Below are 21526 nucleotides of genomic sequence, written 5' to 3' on the forward strand. Positions count from 1 at the left end.
TATATAATAATTTTTGTAATATTATATATAAATATTATATATAAAATTCTCTAGAATGAAAAATAACACATACATACATACATACATACATACATACATACATACATACATACATACATACATACATACATACATACATACATACATACATACATACATACATACATACATACATACATACATGCATACATGCATGTATGCATGCATACAAATGAGTATAGATTTTTGTGAATGTTTTTTAGGTTTTACAATATGTATAAATAGAAATGGAGCATTGAAGTATATATTTATATATATATGTACCATGGAGATAAATTTTGAAAAAAAGAAAGTCCTGATAGAATGGGTAAGTTCATTATGCAATTTTAAAAATATTGATTAAAGAAAAAACACTTTATTTTTAGATTCTATTATGGGTTGTTTTTCCAATATAAAAACTATATATAAGAATATTTATATATTCAATGGTATATAAAAAAAAAAAAATGTTTAAAAGTTTTAATTGACCCCCTTTTCATAAGGTGCTCAACCCATACATTACTATACTTTTTTTTTCTTTTTTTTTCATATTGGACCACATTTTCAAGCCTCTAAAATGGCCTACAGTCCAATTTTAAGGTCAATTTTTGACTTTTTTTAGGTCATTTCAGGGGATTTTCCTGGCCACAAATAGTTTTCTTTTTTGTTACAATTTAAAAATGAAATAAATCAATGAGAATTTTATATCATTTAGAAAAACGTTGAATTTAAGATAAAAAATTTGAGTAAAAAAATTCCCATTAAGGAGTAATTCAGTTTCAGTTGATAAAATACCTCTGATCAGTTACAAGAAAAACTAGAATAAACCACCTCTGATTAGTGATTAAAGAAACTGTAATCAGAAAAGCATCATTGGAGAAGTTTTTTAGCACAACTGGGTAAGTCTACCCCCTTTCTTATTATAACTTTTCTGGCTTTGGGATTGAATAAAAGTTTTTGATAATCTATTCAATTTATAGTACTGCTCCCTCCCCCCTTCTCCCTAAAATGACCATTTGAGAGAATTGAGAAAGTGGTCCAATTATCTAAATTTTTCATGTCCTAGAAAAAAAATCTTAAATACCTTATCCTCTTTTCCTATAATATTGTAATATCATATTATAAATAACATATTTATCTTGAAAACCACCTAAGATTTAGCAGTGACTAGAATTTCAGCTCTTAGAAACTACTCAATGCTGTAAAAAATGACATTTAGTTACCATAGGTTTTAAGTTGTTCCTCCTTTTGGATAAGAATACAACCTCAGCAGCTTTTAGGTTGAAATCTCATCCAATGTGAGGAACATCTTAACATACTCCATTTGTCATGAATTTAAAAATGACCCTAACTTTTGCATATAGTTAATATTTTTCAAAATAATCTTTGTTTTTAATTTCACTTAATATCAAATCTTTATGGTGAGGCTCAGATTTTGGGTTTAATTTATTTACTTAGGTTAAGAAAAAAATTAATCAAATATTTTGTTTGCTCAAAGTTCTCCAAATAAATATAATTGATAAACTAATATATTTACTAACCTCAGAAAATACGGGAAAATGTAAAAAATTAAATTTGCTTTAAATATTGCATTTTTCTTAAGTGACTACTTTTATCTTTTCTAACCAGGGATCATATTTAGCCTACCATCATAACAACATCTCATATTTGGAACCTGTCACAATTTTATGTGCTATCTACTTCAGTCTGACAAAATCCATTAACATATCAAAATTATCTGATTAATTTTTTCTACTGTTTATTCACATTCTAAAAAGTTATTATGCTAGAAATTAAGGAAAATGTGATTTTAGACTTGTAAAACTATGTTTTAAACTGTACAAGTGAATAGCCTACTCAAAATAATGTAAATAACTAAACATGTTCTTAAAATGAGAATAACAAAGTTAACTTCATAACAGTTAATGATAGAGAAAAACCAATAACATTTTCAAATCTTAAATCCTGAGTCCCAAAATTAGAATAAAACACTGAAAATATCACAATAAACAAAAATTTTGAAAATTTTGTTAATAGGAAAGCAATATTTGATATTTTGCTAATGATATGCCATCTCTAGAATGCTTTGTAAAAACTACAAAAACATAAACTCCAGCACTGATATCATTTATTTCTTGATTAACAGAGTTCTGTACTGGCTTCAGCTTTCAAAAAAGGGAAGAAGATGCTAATGCTAGATATATGTTTCTTGATTTTTCTACTTCAATACGTAATAATTGCTTGATTAGTTTTTTCCTTAGCTTGTGAGTTGAGTTTTATTTGATGTGTTGCAAGAAAGACTATAATTCTCTTAACAAGAAATATCTCCTCTCTTTTCTGTTTTTTCTCATCTGAATTCCATTCTACCAATAGAGTATTCTAGAAATATGATATATAGAGAATGCAAAGCAAAAATGTTACTTTTTATTTATTTAATTGTATAAATCATTCTTAGCTCTATTTTTACTTTGAAGACTGTACCAAAAGAGGAAGCTACCTAATGAAAGGCTGTGTATCCTATATCATCCTCCACAAGTAACTGACCAACTCATGTAATTATATACCCATGTAATCTGTATGAAATCTAGAACTTTTTTCAATTAAATTTTCTGACTAACAAAATTCAAATTCAAATTGACACCATTATATATTTCATTCCTTAGACTTTAAAGAGAAATGTCTTTTCAAAATTAGTGCTTGGATTATCCTTTCAAGTGGCCTGAAAAATGGAAAAAATTGATCCTAAAGTTGGATTTTAGGTCATATAAGGGGACTAAAAGCATGCTCCAGTCCAAAAAAAAAAATTTGAATTGTTATATATGACGTGCAACACCTTATGAAAGGGGATGTCAAAATTTTGAAATGACTTTTTTGAGATATCTTAATAAATACAATTTTACTATTTGCTAAAGTTCAGATTGTTTTTTAGATTAAGGATCAAAAAAAAAAAATTTTATTCTTTTTAACATCATATTCTCTAATATCACTTATTTTGAATTTCATATACTTATGTTGAACGGTTTTTATTTTTTATATTTTTTAAATAAAGTTTAGTATTTATGATTTTGATTTATTTTAAAATTAGTGCTTGATTTATGATTTTGTTTAGATAAATTGTGTTATTGATGAAGCCTCAATATCAAGTTTGCAAGAACTAAAAAATTCAGCTAAATTACTTACAAAGCTACTGAATAACATGTACAGTTAATGTATATATTTACTAAAAGAGTAAGGTAAGTATGGGTATTAAGGCCCGGCGAAAATAAGGCCCACTAATCCAAAGTTAGGGAAAAAATAAATTGTGAAACTTTTTTTCGACATTAAAATATTAGAGTTATCTGGTTTTATCACTGGCAGCAAAAAAAAATCAGCATTTCTTTACCGCGCATTCGACAAAGGTGGGCCTTAATACCCATACTTACCTTATATATGATGTAGTCAGATCATGTTAAAATTTTAACTGGTGATTTTTTCTTTCAAACAATTTTAATGGTTTTCTAACTTTTAATTTAAATAATTATTTTATTTAATTTTTTGATGTTTATCTTGTCAGGTAATTTATTTACAAACTATTTACTCCCAACAAAATGGTTTAGAAAGTTTGCAAAAAACCTTTGGTGTCAATATTTTACTTCATGTAAATAACAGGTTTATTCTACTGTTTAGCATAGTATTTTTTTAGGTAAAATCTTTTCCTTACCTAGCAACAACTCAGAATTTGCATCTATCAAAAAAAAAAAAAAATTCTCTGGTTAAAAATGATGAACTCTAAAATCGAGACCATTTATTTAAAAAGTACAACAGTTAAAAATGTTTTTGGAAATAAGTCCAATGATAGTGTTTATGATGTTTTCAAAATCCACACACTGGATTTAGCCATAAGAAATCATAGAGTTTTAAATATATTTTGATATATTTTTTTGAATTCAATGCATGCTGGGTTATGTATGTATGCATGTATGTATGTATGTATGTATGTATGTATGTATGTATGTATGTATGTATGTATGTATGTATGTATGTATGTATGTATGTATGTATGTATGTATGTATGTAAGTATGTATGTATGTATGTATGTATGTATGTATGTATGTATGTATGTATGTATGTATGTATGTATGTATGTATGTATGTATGTATGTATGTATGTATGTATGTATGTATTTAATGTAATGTAATGTATCTATGTATCTATGTATCTGTTATTATCTATTATATTATATATCTATGTATTATCTATGTATTATCTATGTATGAAATTAGAGAGAATGTATTTATTGGAAGTTTTATACCTTCTTTTTCTGATGTAGAGATCCAGATGTTGTAGTCCCAAATGTTGGTAACAGCGAGTGTGTTTCCTTCATTGTTTGTCATATTAAAGGTTAGCTTTGAAAATTTCATTACTTTAAATAGTATCCTGTAACATGTTAAAAAATTTCCTACTACAGCCATAATTTCAGCCATGATATCATATTAAAAATTTTTTCATAATTTCAGATTGAAAAAGAAAAAAAAAAAAAAAAGCTCAAGACTTAGATGAAGTTTGTGCATCAAACTTTTATTTAATTTTGTAATATTATTGAGAACCATGTTTGTATATTTAAAAGTATATTTAATCAAAACAAAAAGAAAGTTGAGAATTAAAAAACTGGCACATTTTATCAATTTGACTTAATACCATGTATTAATGGTCAGCATTAAGTCTGTAATTCCTTATTAAACCAAAAGAACTATACAATGACCTGTTTAACTTTAAGATTTTGGCAAAAAATTGCACTAATATTTTAAAGTGTTTTGTAATTGAAAAATAACAGAAGCAAAGTTACACACCTAATACATTTAAGCTCTCATAGATATATCATATTTTTTTGAACTCTTTTTTTTTAGCTAAGATATTAGATTGTTCATAATGTTCATGATTCTGCATTTTCTTAGTGAAAATTAAGATTTTCATTCTCAAATATCTGATAGCAGTGAGCTGTTGCTCCATTAGCCATTTTATTAACATACACTAAATTGGTTAACTAACCTATTACTATTACAAAAAAATTTTAATTTAAAAAAAAGTTGTTTTTAGGTTTTTAATAATCTTTTTTTTTTTTAATTGTTTGATAGTTTATCTTTTTTTTTTTTAATTATTTTTTTTTTTTTTTTTTTTTTATAGTTAAACAAGGTTTATTAATAGTAGTAATAGCAACAGCAAGTGAAAAAAGTAATGTTTATTTTATTTATATGTTTATATTCAGGATTTTTCAGTATTGATATTGTTGATGAGAAAGAAATTTTACTTGGAAATGAGTTAGAAATAGGAAAGGTTAAAATTTTATTACGTTATTTTTAAACATATTTTTAACTAAAATTAAAAAAATTTAATCTTTTGCTTTGTCAACCTAATTTTTTTTTTTTGATTTGTTTTTTCAATACATTTTTCAATACATAAAATTTTCTTATTTGAAAAAGTTTTCTTAGGTTTCATGCCTATCTAATAAAAATATTTTTAATTTAAAGTTACTTTGCTTAATGTTGGAGCTGACGTTGACGTCAGAAAACAACATGGAAACTATAGAAAAAGTGCAAAATCTTCCAAAGTCTGTTCAAACTGGTATAATGGCTGTGACAAATTTGGTTGGTGAAAATAGTCAGAGTTCAAATTTATCACAGATACTAAACAATTGGTTGATTCAAAATGGTTTGTTACTCCTTTTTAACATTTATCTGTGTGCATGGTGAAAAGTTATACATATTGTAGGAGATTACTGGTTGAATATTTAAATCCAGATATTTGAATGATTACATCTGCAGTTTTTTTGCTTTAAAATAGTTTTTTTGATGCAGCAGCTAAGTTTCATTGGCTGCATTTTCTAAATATTTCTGTTTTAAAAAGTGAATTGTATTACTTTTTTTTTCTGTATAAAATAGCTTTTGAAGATATATCTACAAGTAGTGGTATGTCTCCTATTGTATCTACAGCCGTTATCCCCATTGCGTCATCAACAATATTTGAATCTCCAAAATTGCACTCCACTATTGGAGATTTGTCAGGGAATTCATCACCATTACAGGTTTTCTCTGCATCTCCACAGGCTCTGTACAGAAGAGTGATGGTATTTTGTTTTTGATGCTAAAATTGTAAAAAGTTTTTGTTATTTGTGTTTTGTTCATTTGTTATGTTATTTATTGTTTTCATTTCTCTGATATTTCTCTTCTTACTATTTACCATACTCTTATTATCATTCATAGCCATTTTTAGTGAATCTAATCTACTTGATAAAGATGTGTCTGTAACTAATGTTGATTTAGACAAACACTTTCACTTACCATTCTCTAAATCAATAACAATTAAAAATAAACTTTGTAAAAAAAAGTTAAATCAACAAGCTGTAGAATTTTAAAAATTTTAAATAAAGTTGTCAGAATAATCTCCTAAAGCTTAGAAATATCTCACAAATTTTGTTTTTGTCATAATATTAATGGCATTATATTAAACTAATAAAAGAAACCTGTCCCATTCAACTGGTTCACAATTATCAAACAAAATTTCTTAAACAGGTAATTCCATGTAAAAGCTTGCAATTTTTTTTTGAAAAAAAAGCAACCAAAAGTCTCACTTTATGGTGAGTTTTTTACCTCTGGATGATTCCAAAAGGTTCAGTGTGCAATAGAAAGCTGAATATTGGTACCCTTTTATATTTTGGGGCAAGGAATCTAATTAAACTACTTCAATATTCAAGTTATTTAGTTAGGATTATATTAAAACAGACATTTCATAATTTCTTTTTATAAGGCAGGCAAGCATTAAAGTGATATTGTTAGAGCTTTGAAGATTGCCAAGCAAACAATTTGAAAAAAACCAATCGAAAACAATTCAGTGATACAAGGAATTGGGTTATGAAGGTGACAGACCAAGAAGAGGTAGCAAACCCTCCATCTGTACATCTCATTTATGGAAAATCATCAAAAAGAGAGTTCTACAGAATCTGAAGAGATCAATGAGAAAGATTGCTTGTGACATCTGTGTGAATCTTGAAATGGTACGATTGATTACTAAGGTAGATGTGGGATTAAAACCTTGAAAAAATGTGTAAAATGCAGCTGCTGAGGAATGCTAACAAAGCTGTAAGGAAGGAAAGATGTCAGATGCTCTTGAACAGGGCTGGATTTGGTCTGAAGTCCCTCAGAAGGTGGAAACAGGTTGAACACCGCCAAAATACATCATCACTCTTGTTTGGGGTGGAATTTGTGCCACTGGGAAAACTCCTCTTGTTTTTGTTGATCAAGGGATTAAACTGAATCAAATGAATTTCAGGAGCATTTAAAAGAGCGGATCCTTTCTTGAGCTTAAATGTGCCCATAATTATGAAAGTGGTCTAAGTCAAAATTTAAAAAAAAAATGAATTTATCACAATTATTCACACGACATGATTTTAAACTAAATATATTCAATGTAATTTTTACAATATCGTCAAAAATGAACCTTTAAAAAGTAGTTGTAACTACAATTTTATACGGAATTCATTTAGTGTTAATTATAAAAGTGGTCTAAGTCAAAAATCTAAAGAAATTATATAAACAACTTGAAAATGGCATGGGGCCTTCTTTGACGTGTTTCTGTACTGCATAATAAAACAAATGACAATCAAATTTTAATAATAATGACAATTTCATTCTGGCTTATCTAACCATAAAATATAATTCAGTTTAGCGCTTTGGAATTAATAAAATTACTGGTGGCAAATAGTTTATATATTTTAACACTATGTCGTCAGATAGCGGTTCAGGTAAGTTAATAATAACGTACTTACTATGTGAATATGTTAATTATTATTCGAATACGATGTGATCTGCAGATATACGACCATGTAATACTTCCAAGAAATGGAAAAGAGTGAGGCAGTTATCATTTTCAAATGAACCATATTATGAAGTTTTGTTTGTAAATTTAGAAACCCCAGAAATGGTGCAGAGAGAAAAAGATAAGACAAGAAAACGGGCAAGAAATGAAGGCAGTTACGCACAAAATATTAGAAACATTAAGAGAAATAGTGGCGAAGAATACACAATAAAAAAATCAAAACTTGTGAGTGCTAAAATTTTTGAAAATAAGGATTGCTTTTGCTCAAAAAAATGTTTAGATCGCGTAGAATTTAATGAAAGAAAATTTAATTTTGATACTTTCTGGAAACTAAAAGATTTTGAAACATAGAATCTGTATCTGTGTACTACAGTTCACCAACAATTAATAAAACAAAGGCGGCCCAGAACGTTTGAAAGACCTATGAGAAAATGCAGCTACAAGTATTTTCTGTCAAAAAATAACAAGTCAGGCGTGTCGGTTTGCAGGAACTTTTTTTTAAACACCTATAAAATTTCTGTAGGGCGGTTATCTGGTGCTCTGAATGCTGAAACACATGAAACTGATTGTTGTGGGAAAATGCCTGGATCTTCGCGAAAAGCTGATGAAATTAAGATAAAAGCTGTATAAGAACATATTTTAAGCTTTCAAGCATGTGAGAGCCACTACACCAGAGCTCATCATGCTCCTAGTCAAAAATATTTGAGTCCTGATTTGGATATTTGTAAAATGTATAGTCTATATCTAGAGAAATGCAAGGAAAATAACCAACCCTTTGTTAAGGAATGGATCTACAGGAAAATATTTAATACAGAATTTAACTTAAATTTCCATGCTCATCAAAAAGACACATGCTAAAAATGCGATTTACTGAAGGAAAAAATCGGAGCATGCAATGAGGAAGAGAAATACCACCTTAGAGAAAGTCATGATATACATTTACAAAATGCCAAATGAGATAGGAACTGTCTTGCAGAGAACCAGAAAAAAGCAAAAGAAAATTCCAGGGAATATTATGGATTCTCATTTGATTTGCAAAAGGCTCTTCCATACCCTAAACTGTCTGTTTCGTTAGCCTATTATAAGCGAAATATGTATATATACAACTTGGGTTTCTATAATTTCCATGATGATAATGTGAAGATGTACATATGGGATGAAACTACAGCTTCAAGAGGTGCACAGGAAGTAGCATCATGCATTTTAGCGCATATGCAGGACATAACTGCTCAAAAACATGTAATAGCTTACAGTGATGCTTGTTCAGGCCAAAATCGGAACATTAAAGTAGCATTAACGTAGATGAAAATTGCTCAGTCATTAAATAATAGTATTGAAACTGTAGACCACAAATTTTTGGTATTGGGTCATTCCTTTCTACCGAATGACTGTGATTTTGGGTTGTTAGAAATGAAAATAAAAAAAAAAATTAATTATACAACCCTGAGCATTATTATGAATTAATAGAAAAGTGCAGAAGAAGAAATAGATTTTCAATAAAATGAATGTCACAGTCGGATTTTATTTCAACGCAATCACTAAAAGAATCAATAACTAGAAGAGTAAAAATACCGCGGGCGAATCTGTCTCTTGGCTACAAATTCAATGGATGAGATTCTTAATAAATGAACCTTATAAAAGCTGATCTTAACCCCCTTGACTATTCAATCTTGTCAATTTTAGAAAAGAACTGTCGTTCTAAACCCCATCAAAATTTGGAGTCCTTAAAGCAATCTTTGTTGCGTCAGTGGGATAAAATAGGGAAGAAGTACTTTGGCCTGCAGCCCTTCATTTCTGTAATTGTTTGAAGCTCTGTATCAAATCTAAAGGTGTACATTTTAAACACCTTTTGTGAGGAATTTCTGCATGTGTAAAACTTTAATTTTTTGTTTTGTTTTTCTTTCACTGATACCTTTTTCTGTTGTAAAATGTTAAAAAAAGTGAGTCTCCATTATTTCTTGTCTCCTTGTAAAACTCAAGACATTAAAATTTACTGATTATAGTGTTTAAATAATCAATCTCAATGTTTTAAATCTGTCCTGATCTTCTTGTTAGCATATTTACTGTTGTGATCACATTTACCAATAGTATCCAACAGATGTTATCTCTGGGTGGCTATAAGATCTTTTGAGATGGACCAGGAGGGTGCATAATGAGTAATTACTGGGACATTTCAGTACTTTGATTTAATTGAATCTCTTCTTCATCAATATTTATATATCACACATATATGAAATAAGTTACTAGTTTCATTGGATTCCTTGTCCCAAAATCTATAAGAGTACCAATATTCAACTTTCTATTGTCTACTGAAAAGCAACCAGGAGTAAACAATCATTGAAAGTGGTAGAAAATGGTGCTGTAAAAATCCAGATAAAATTAAAATATTCATATCTTTGAAACTGCTTGGATATTCATGTTTTATTGCAATCCTACAATGTTGTAAAAGTCAGCAAAATCTGAGACTTTGGGTTGCATTCCCGAGATGTTTTCACGTGGAATTACTCAAACCTTTGTAAATCACAAGTTTTAAATAATCCACTTTCTGAAGGAAAAATTTCCTTATGTCTTTCAGCTGGCCTAAGTTATCCCAGTCCGCAAGAAAGGATCCATAGACTGACTGAACCATGTATTGTCTAATTTCTTTTCTTTCTAATCTTTCAAAATATTAGGCATAATGCTCTAGAACTGCCTAAATATAATGTTCATCTAAACATAAGTTTGGTTCTTGTAATATAACAGAAAGTATGAGAGTAGTAGATACTTTGATACTTAATCATGGACATTTTGCTTGCAGAGTCTTAATTTATTTTGAAAAAGCTTTTGACAATCTACACCTTAACATTCTCCAAAGTTTGATTATTATGGTATACACAATTTTCTCTTACAGTTGTTTAAATCATAATGATCATCAAAAGTTTTTTGCTTTAAACACCACTTACAAATTAAAAGTGTTTGTTTATCCCTCAAGGATCTATATTATGTCCTCTTCCCTTTGTTTTCTATATTAATGATCTAAATCTTAACATTCAAGTACATATCATTTTGCTGATGATACTAATCTTTAATTATCAACATACACTTTCAAAAAACTAAATAAATATATTAATCAGGATATGCCCAGTCTTTAAGCAAATAAAATCCTGTTGAATGCTAAAAAATAGAAATAGTGTTAAGACCCAAGGTACTAACAATTCTAGGAGAACTGTTAATAATCTTCCTAATTTGAACTGCCTATCTTGTGCTATTAATTCTGTTTTGCTGTGGTAGATGAGAAACTTTCATTCAAAGAAACACATAAAAGACCTTACTTATAAACTAAGCTGTTCAATCAAATGTTAGCTAAAGTTTAACTTTGAAAAATTATTTGGGTATATCACTCAACTTATTCTTCTAAAATCATTTCACTTCAAAATAAAGCAATTCAATTATGATTTAAAGATGTAAAATATAAATTTTTTAATTGTGTGGCAAAAATTCTAAATTGTTGACAGTTACAATCTTTTGTTTATCACATTATTTGATACGAATGTGAAGTTGTGTTACTTGGATAATCACCAAAGTCACTGACTTTCTTGCAAATGGAATTACTGGTACTATTAGAATTTAAGGCAAAGGATAAACATGCTGTAAATTCATGCTCGATATCGCTTTAATAGAAATCTAGAAAAGCATCTACTTTCCTTTTACTTCCTCATGTACGGTCTACCCATCTCATTTTTAATGGGGAAGTCTTCATCACTTTGAATCTTCTTAAATAGAAAGTAGAAAACTTTTTTTCACTTAAAGATTTTTGTATGCATGTAAATTAATTTACATATATGCAAAAATTAATTCCCTTGTCCTTTATTCATTGGCGCTCTGATCTCTTTTAAAAGTCTATTTTATGCTAAATTTTATCAAATATTTGTGTTTTTTTTTTTTTTTTTAAAGATGTTTATGTTTTTTATGTTATTTTTGAACATTATTTATCTTATTTAGGTGATTGCATTTATAAGTAAAGCATTATTTACAATAGTTAACTATTCTTAATGATTGAAATACAGGTTGAAAACAAGAAATTAAAGCAAAAAGTCCGCCACTCTGAGTTGTTCTTGAAACAACAGTCACAATTTATTGAGCAGCTGGATGTTGATGCTGAGGCAGAGAAAAAAGAATTATTTAACCAACATATGAAATTAGGTCTTTGTAAAAATTGTTACATTTTTACTATTTTTAATTTATGATAAGTTTGATAAAGTTTAGTTTAATTTTTTGCTGTACGTGGGGGGGCGGGGGTTCTAATATAAAAATTGTAGAATAATTAAGTTGTGCTACTTTATAAGTACATTTTAAAACTACTAGTAAGACATATTTTTGATCTTTCTGCAAAATTTTTAATCATGCGAATGTAATAGATTAAATTTTCTAAGAAACAAATTATAGATTAAAAAAGCCAAGTTATAGTTCATGACTAAGAATGCATCAAAGTATTTATGCTTTTATTTCTTTCAATAAAAATTAACATCTGCATTTTTTTTTAGTAAAAGAACATGATGCATTATTACAGAAGTTTTATGACTCTGAATCTTCTTTATCAAAGATCAAAGAAGAAATTGAGTTCTTGCAACTTGAAGTGCATTCTAAAGAGAAAGAAGTCATAGAGTAATTGATTTATGTTTAAATTGATTATTATTTGAAGAATAAAAAAGGAGAAAAGAGAATAAAAATGAGAATAAAAATGAGAATAAAAATGAGAATAAAAATAAAAAAACGAAAATAAAGGAAAGTTTATTTCTTTGTTGTTAGCAAGGCAGAAATCTTTCAGCTTATGTTTAGGCAAACTGCAATAGCAAAAGAGTTAAAGGAAGTAGTCAAATCTTTGCAAGAAAGCTTAGAGCATTACTCGGACATAGATGCAAAATTACAACTGCAGGTATTTGCAAATGATTTTGTTTTCCAGGTATAAAGTTTCTGAAACCTTTTTTCGTTATATGCTCTATTTATAGGTTATATTTCTATTATCACATATGCTATATGTTCTATTTATAGGTTATTATTATAATTATTGTTATTATTATTATTGTTATTATTATTGTTGTTATTATTATTTTATTAGATATAAGTTTGTGTTAAAAATATTTATAGTAAAAATAATAAAGTTCATGCACAAGTAAAATAAATTGAAGTAGATTTTTATAAAAATCTGTTATTTCAATCCCTTGGTTGGTCTTTGTTTTGGAAACACTTATACTTTTAGTTATTTTTTTGCAGCTGACTTTAAGCTCTTAAGTTGTGAAAGTTTGAATGTAAATTTACTTAATGTGTAAAAGTTTTTGTAAAAGTTCAAACAATTTTTTGAAAGAGAAAAAAAAAAAAGAAACAAGTTTAGTAGTTTTTGTTATGGTCACAATTTTCAACATGGTTTTTGTATAAATAGAAAACACTTGGTCCATAAATATACATAAGAAAGTGTTAAACAAATTTTATTTTTCTTTATTTGTTGTAGCAATCAGTTAATGCAGAACAGGTGTCAAAAAATACCAACCTCTCATTAAAAATTAATCAATTGGAAGAAGAGAAATGTACCCTTAAATCAGAGCTGTTAAAAGCTAAAGAGACTGTTAATAAATTAACAAGTGACTTGTTTAAGGTAACCATTATAGATAACATGCATGAAGCATTAATTTTTTCTTTTGTATAGTCAAACCGTAATTTTGTTGTTGTTGTTGAGTCCCTATTTTTGAAGTGTCAACCCTAAAATCATACCTTAGATTTAAAAAATTGCAGTAATTGCATTTTATAAATGTTTAAATTTAAAGCAGTTATTTTTATTTGTTGGATATTTAAGGTAAACAATCCAAAAAGTTTTTATTGAAATTGAATTACTACGAATTAATTATTACAAATTATAAATAATTACTACTAATTATCAATTTGTATGAAAAATAAGAAGCAGTTGTAAAAATTATTCTTTCACCTAGAAACAAGCTGATTATGTTGATCAAACTAAGCATCTAGAAAATGAAGTGAAGCGGTTAGAAAATGAACTATCAAACAGCCAAGGTATGATGCTTGGTATTAACTGTTGAAAATAACATTAAATCGAGTATTCATGTTGAGATAAATTAGTAACTGTGTTCTCTTCACCTTTTTTTATAGTTTATACTTTCATTATGCTTCATTATTTTTTATCCAATAACTTAATATTGTAAACTGACACTGATGCTATAAATACAAAAATAAATAAATATTTAGTAAAGAGTTTTTTTTTTCTTCTATAGCATGTCAGGAAAGTCTGGGAGAAACTTTGAAAAGAGAGAGCGAAATCACAAAGTTGAGAAACTCGTTAAACATTCAAGAGCACACAATCGTTAACATGGGAATCGACTCGCAAAGAAAAGATGCTAAGTTAAACGATTTGATGGTAGTAAATTTCTTTTCTTAAAATCTGAAGTTTGCATGCTTGATGAAAAATATTTTTAAAGGAATTTGTTTCTAAAACTGTTTTTGATGTTTTAAACAAAATGGCAATATAGTAAACAATTTTCTTCCTTAAGACTGAACTGGAAACAATTCGCCAGAAGTATGATGAGGAAAGTGAAAGGTAATATGGAGCTAAACTGTTCTACTGCCAACTTTTTATTAATATAAGAATGGAATTTATATTACATTGGTTGTTATTACTTGGAATTGTAGTTTTTCTGTTGTCAACTGAAACACTCAACTTGTGTTTGTAATTCTTTATAGTTTTATATTGAGTGGTAGACATCTTGACTGACAACTCAGTTAAATGAGAAAATGTTTTAGAAAATTTTTTCAAAAAAATTTTTTTTTACAAATTAATTTATTTAACTAAAACTCAGTTGAAATAATCTGGTTAAAAACATTTCACTTAATGTCTTGCAATCATTCTTCTTTATTATAAATTTCCTATAAGGGGATGCTAACTAAATTAAAATCATAAAATAAATAGCAAAGAAATTTCCCTTTTTTTTTTTTTTTTTTTTTTTTTTTGAGTTCTGGTGTTTACCAATACTTTATATTTAGTTTTAAGAAGCAAAGCAGTCAGTTTATGGATCAAATAAGTAGTTTATTGAAACAAACAGAAGAGCAGAAATTCAACCATGAACAACTCACTGTGAAGGTCAGATATAAATCTTTTGTCTTAAATTTTTGTGCATCTCTTTGTTTGTTCTGGGTGTTTGGTTTTTGTTTTGGTTAAAATTTTCTCAAAAATCTCTTTTTTTCTAATAAATTAATCCAAAAAAAAAAACATTACACTTTGCAGTATCTATTGAATTTTCAATCAAAAAAGTAATTATAACTATTTGTTGAAAAATCACTGAATTTTTCCATTTATTTTATGATTATAACATAAGTACAATATTTTTTACTATTTTTTTTCTGGTTCAAAAGGTGAGTTGTATTGTCACATACATTTAGATACAAAGCGCTGAAGAGAGAAGTAAGCTGCTAGAAAGACAAATTGAGAGTTATGAACAAAATGAAAAGAAGATAAACGGTATTTTTAAGATTAAAAAATTTTTCATTGTTTCAGAAACATGCTTACTTTTGAGCTGATAAAAAGAAAAAAGTGTCTTGCCTTTTCTTTAGAACAAATCCAGCTCCAGGGAAGCGATTTGAAAGCTAAAACCTTTGGGTAAGTTTTCAGATAATCCTAGTTAAGATGAAAAAAAAAAAAAAAATTCAAAGTAAATTTTAAGGTACTTGATAATGTTACCTTCATCCTAGGGTAACGGCATTGCAGCATGAGTTAGATGATACAAAAGCAAAACTAATGCAGCAGAATATGTATGTTTTCTTTAAGTGCATTTGGAGTTACTTTTTTTTCAACTTTTTATTTTTATGTTTTTGCTATTAAGTACTTGCAAAATGACAAATTTTTTTCGTTTGACTGACAAGTTTATTTGATTAGGTTAAATGCCCAATTAGAAGCCAAACTGGAGGTACTCAAATTTGAAAAGCAAAATCGAATTGAGACTGAAAAACAATACCAAAGCCTACTTGTAGAAAACTTACATCTTAAACACACACAAGAAAAGTATGAACTATTAAAAACTGAAATGGAAAAACTAAAATCTCTCGAAGAAGAATGCAGAGTTCTTAGAGAGAAAACTGTGCGTCTAGAATTAGAGTTGAAGTCCAGCGTTGAAAGATGCAGCGAGCTAAAAGAAAACGTCCAACTTAGTAAACAGTACGAACAAAAGTGCATTGTTTTAGATGAAAAACTGATGAGCTTAAATGAAGATATTCGTTTAAAAGAAATGAATTTTGAAAAAGAATTAAAATCCTCCAGATTACTCTATGATGAGTTACTCTCGGTTAAAAATAATAGTGAAGTGGAAATAAAATCGTATCAGGAACAGAATTCAATTCTCAAAGTTAAAAATAAGGAATTGGAAGAGTTTAAAAGTCAATTTGTTGCCATTGAAAGTGCCAACGAAAAATTGCAAGCAGAAAATCTTAGTTTGCAAGTGTTTGTTAACGCATGTCCGAAGTTGGAAGAAGAAAATCTAAAATTGAAAGCAGAGTTGCTTCAAATGACCTCCCAATTCTCGGCAAGCAGTTCTGAACTTGCTCGCATCACTCAAGAAAATCAACAAAATAAGCTAAACGAGCTACAAAAAAGCTTGAATGGTTGCAAAAACAACGTCAGTGAAGTGGCAGATTTAAAAATGAGAGTGAATGACTTATTGAAAGAAAAATCAGATTTGCTTTCCTTGCTTGAATGCGAAAAACAACTGAATGTTTCGATGAAAAGAAGCGAGATGCTGATGGAGAAAAAATGTGATGCCATTCTTCATGAGAAAGATTCGTTAGAAAAGGAAATAAAACGCCAGTGTGAGCTGTTTGATATAGAAAGAAATGAGGTCAATGAACATGTTGATAATGCAATTTTAGAATATCAAGACAACGTTTTGACATTCGAAAGTAAGTCGGCACTAATTATTCAATATGTAACTTTTTATTATGTTTCATGTTTTTTTTTTTTGTTGTTGTTTTTTTTTGTTTTTTTTCCTACTTGATTTATCATTATTAATTTTCATATTAACTTTCCTTCCAGATGAAAAAGCGAATTTTTTAAAGTTAAGGTCTGATAATAAGGTCAGCACTTTATCATCAGTTTTTGTTTCGTTTGGTTACTTTTATTTGCGGGATTGCTTTTTTGTTTTTATTATGTTTTCTCTTTTCCATTCATTACAGTTACTTTTTTAGAAACTTTGCAGAGAAGTTGATGCAAAAAAGAAGTCTATCTTAAATTTAGAAGAAAAATGCAAGGTAAGTTCAGTTTTTTCTAATCAATTTTCATCAAAATCCTAAACTTTAAAGTCTTAACCCTCTGAAACACGGACCAAGGAGTCTAACATGTGTGCGATTCTTCGGGTGGCTGAAACCCTCGGACACAATGAAAGTAAAGGCTCGCAAGAGCTGAAGTGAGATCTTTCCCCTTTGCGGGGAGAGCGCATCATTGACCGACCTATTCTACTCTTACAAAAGGTTTGAGTAAGAGCATATCTGTTGGGACCCGAATAGATGGTTAAATATTCTTGAGTAGGGCGAAGCCAGCGGAAACTCTGGTGGGGGCTCGTAGCGATTCTGACGTGCAAATCGATTGTTAAACTTGAGTATAGGGATGAAAGACTAATTGAACCATCTAGTAGCTGGTTTCCTCCGAAGTTTCCCTTAGGAAAGCTGGAACTCGGAACAGTTTTATCAGGTAAAGCAAATGATTAGAGGCCTTATGGTTGAATCAACCTTAACCTATTCTCAAACTTTTAATTGGTAAGAAGCCCGACTTGCTTGATTGAAGTAGGGCACAGAATGAGAGTTCTTAGTGGGCCAATTTCGGTAAGCAAAACTGGCGATGTTGAATGAACCGAACGCTGAGTTAAGTCGCTTAAATCGACGCTCATCAGACCCCACAAAAGGTGTTGATCGATCCAGACAGCAGGGCGGTGGCCATGGAAGTTGGAAACCGCTAAGGAGTGTGTAGCAACACACCTGCCAAATCAAATAGCCCTGAAAATGGATGGCACTCAAGCGTCGTGCCTATACTCGGCCGTCAAAGCAAATGGCGAAGCTTTGACGAATAGGAGGGCGTGAGGGTTGAGACGTAGCCTTTTGCGTGAGCCTGAGTGAAACGGCCTCTATTGCAGATCTTGGTGGTAGTAGCAAATATTCAAATGAGAACTTGAAAGACCGAATTATCGTGTGTGTGTGTGTGTGTGTGTGTGTGTCATTAGACTTTTCTTAAACGGATTTTTTGTGATGGGTCACGGGTGACCCAGTGGGCCTCAGAGGGTTAAAATGTAATTTACGTTTTACATTTAACCAATTTTCAAAATAATCTATTATCTTAAAGTATCATAATCCAAAACTGTAATAGAATTTTTACTTTAAATTTTTTATTCCATTTTATTTGCGTTTTAAAATATAAATTGAATCTTAATATATAAATAGCATAGTAATCCTGTATCCTTTTACTCAGGAATTGGCGAGTGAAGTGGAATTGAAACAAGAGAGTATAAATCGCTTAGAAAATCGCTGTGTTGAACAAGATATCGCTTGCCGTAACTTAACATCCAATAATCGTTCTCTAGAAACTCAACTTGCTAGCGCTGAAAATATCATACAAAATCTTAAAAAAGAAATTCAAGCGTTGAGTTCTTCAAAAAGTTGCTCGGCGGAAGTGCAAAAAAAACGGTCAAGGGATGTTTACGGTGACGAAAGTAGTTCAGGAAGTGACGATGTGTTGAAAATAAGTGACTTAGAGATCGAGTCAAGAAGTAATCGTGCTGATGAAATCTTTCAGAGATCTCGTTCTAAACGCGTAGCTCGTCGCCAAACACTTTTATCTGTTACACACGAGGAGGATGTATCGGAGACTGACGAAAATGTTACAATAGGAAGTTATTCATTAAGGCGGACTGCGGAGCGTCGTCGCTCTCTTCAACCACGTAGGTATTTAGGGGGGCGGACTCCTCCTAGTCGGAGAACGTTAATGGGTGTGCCTGCTCAGGCACAAATGTGTAATTTTAGTGTTGATGTGGAGCAAGAACCTGAAGTAATGGATGATATGGAATGGGGAAGAATTGCAAAATTAAAAGATGTAATTTTTTCGTATATGTTATCTGAAATTCATTTCTAAAGGCTTCCTTCTGTAATGCTAAGTAAATATTAATTCTGCTACTTTAGGTATCAAAAGAGACATTTAGTGACGCTGAAGAGAAAACTCGCCTTGAAGAATTGCATAGACGCAATACACTATGCTTGCCTCATTTAAAATCGTCTTATCCTATCGAGCTAAGTGTAAAGGGAGCGAATGATCAAGACGAACAAATGAAAACATTAGGTAAACGAAAAAATGACATTGAAGAGGATGCACCACGTGCTACATACAAGAAATGGAAGACAGAGCAACAGTTGTTAAGCAGCACTGATCTTTCAAATTTTACTCGTGCAGTTAAATCTGAATCCAATGTTTGCACCAATGCTCGCATGACAAATAAATCAGAAAAAACATCAAATACATTTGCAGATAAACTATTAGAAAAACCTCATCCTCAATCCATGTCTTTTGAGATTTCTGTCGAACCTGCAAAAACAATCAAACCTCCTCCACGATTAACTCGTAGTGTTGCGTCAACGAGCATAAAAAATACGCAAATAGCGCCGCAAAAACTTCAAGAATCAATTTATCCGGTTGTACTTTTAACTCAAAACAAAGCTATGGAAAATAAAAGCTCTGACTCTTCTTTAAAGAATAAGTCTAAAGACTTGCCCTCTCAAATTAGTCGAGGCGAAAATAAACGAAACTCGTTCTCTCGCGCCACGCATAAAGTGGCTGCAACATTTCGTGGTAAAATGATGGCCAAAAACAAATGATTCTTAAATCGTATCTTTATTTCTCTTCTATAAAATTTTCAGCGTTGCTGTTATCGTTAAACTTTTTTACTTGCGTATCTTTGCTTTGATTGGTTAATAATTTTGTAAGTGTTTTTTTTTTTTTTTTTTTAACCATGATGTTTTGCAGTAGTTGAATGTAAACTGAATGCCATGCTGGTTGCAAACAGGAATTTTGTAGCGGTGTGAAGAATTTGTATTTTTGTTAATATAAAACCTTTGGTGGATTTACCATTTGCAATTTTTATAAGAATCGTATCAATCAATCAAACATTCATAAAAGAACCTTATAAATTGCTTTAAAATTTTTAAGAAAAATTACTCTGATGGCATCCATCAAATTTGTATTGCAGCTCAAAGTTAAGTGCATTTACCAAAGACACCTTTACTTCTTGATCACTTTGTAAATAAAATATGATTTATGTGATATGTTAAGGAGAAATGACGCATATGTGTAAAGCATATAAATAGTTTAAATGTAAGGTATGGTGTGTTTTTGTAAAAATGAATTATATACCTGGTGTATGAAAATTATTACTAAGATTAAATCATTAGTATTATGGAATTAACAACGTGTATTAAAAATTACATATAAAACACAATTTTTGTTTTTGGTTACTGAGTGTTATACATTTTAAGTGCCTATTTCATGGAAAAATAGCCATGTTAACAAAAAGTTTGGGTTTTGTGAACAAAACCTCCAAAAGTATCTTTTTCATTTATACAAAGTCACCACTCAGTAGGAGTCAGAATTTTTAGCCATACTGCAATCGCCACTTCGAAAAGCTTTCAACAGTCTTACGTAATGTTTTCATTATACTGTCTTTGGTAACGATTTTCAAATTCCAGTAAATCGCTCGTCTAGTCCTTCTGAGTTAATCTTCTTGTTCTTCTTGAATTTAATAAGTTGAGCATAGAGGATATGGATTTTAGGAGACATTCTGCATTCTATATAAGTGTAATTCTTTATGAGAGTCTGAATTTCATCCTTGTAGTTTTCATCTAACAGAACTAATAAACTAAAGATAGATCTGTATAGAAAAAGAATATTCTGCACAAACAGCGTAAAAAATCAAACGTGAAACCATTATCAGGTTTAATGCCAGGGATAAAAGACGTGTGAACGACACGAATCAGAAAATAAAAAAACAAACAAAAAAAAGGTTACGTGATGTTTCATCATCAGAAACAAAAAAGTTGTTCCGGAAAGTCACAACAAGACTATTGTTTATTTTATAAAAATTTTTGTAAATTTAAGATTGTTTTATATAATTAAAAAGAGATTTTTTTTTTCTTTTCAAAAAAGATAAACGACTTTCAGAAAATTTATGAATATTATATAATATATATTCACAACAGTAAGTTTCCTCAATTACAATCGAAAAGAAAGCGAGTTTCGTAAGTCATATTTAATAACTCGTATAAAAGTATATCTTGAAACTTTAGACTGCTGTTTCATGGCCATAAAATAAACGGGGGAAAAAAATCCCACAAGCAAGTTCTAGAACTAAATGTCAGCTGTTTGATGGTTTTATTTTAACGCTACAAAATAAAAGCTAAGTATACAAAATCATGCATTGTTGGTTACTTTACATTCAAATTTTAAAATAGAAGAATCAGAATAATTGAGTGGCTTATTTACTGATTTTTTTTTTAACCCATCTTATATAAACTAAGCGTGCTTTTCGAGACTAGAATCATGGAGTTCAAGCAAAAGAAAGTATAAGAAAAGTGAGCCTCACAACGTT

General features: G+C 29.5%; 1 protein-coding gene and 1 pseudogene across 3 annotated transcripts; both read left to right on the top strand.

The window, feature by feature from the left end:
* Positions 1–221: 221 nt before the first annotated feature.
* LOC145189833 (uncharacterized) lies at positions 222–20347 on the top strand. 3 transcript variants are annotated; one of them, XM_090090457.1, is made up of 22 exons: positions 222–346; positions 3128–3227; positions 4330–4400; positions 5266–5333; positions 5528–5708; positions 5939–6123; positions 11918–12053; positions 12395–12515; positions 12690–12786; positions 13360–13503; positions 13835–13916; positions 14135–14277; positions 14411–14457; positions 14901–14997; positions 15297–15375; positions 15468–15513; positions 15606–15665; positions 15790–16805; positions 16939–16979; positions 17091–17153; positions 18364–18984; positions 19071–20347. In XM_090090457.1, the coding sequence occupies exons 5-22, from the start codon at positions 5540–5542 to the stop codon at positions 19758–19760; spliced, it is 3837 nt and encodes a 1278-aa protein (XP_089946583.1). In that variant the 5' UTR covers positions 222–346; positions 3128–3227; positions 4330–4400; positions 5266–5333; positions 5528–5539; the 3' UTR covers positions 19761–20347. The 3 variants fall into 3 exon arrangements, with proteins under 3 accessions (XP_089946583.1, XP_089946582.1, XP_089946584.1); XM_090090456.1 differs by having other exon boundaries at positions 226–346; positions 3128–3216; XM_090090458.1 differs by lacking the exons at positions 222–346; positions 3128–3227 and adding an exon at positions 3464–3481.
* On the top strand, positions 17226–18150 carry LOC149886758 (large subunit ribosomal RNA; annotated as a pseudogene; the record flags this gene model as incomplete).
* Positions 20348–21526: the final 1179 nt, after the last annotated feature.

Source organism: Hydra viridissima, unplaced genomic scaffold, assembly GCF_058129835.1.
Source record: "Hydra viridissima isolate aposymbiotic clone 2 unplaced genomic scaffold, HvirCarnegie_v1 scaffold_6, whole genome shotgun sequence".
NCBI classification, from domain to species: domain Eukaryota; kingdom Metazoa; phylum Cnidaria; class Hydrozoa; order Anthoathecata; family Hydridae; genus Hydra; species Hydra viridissima.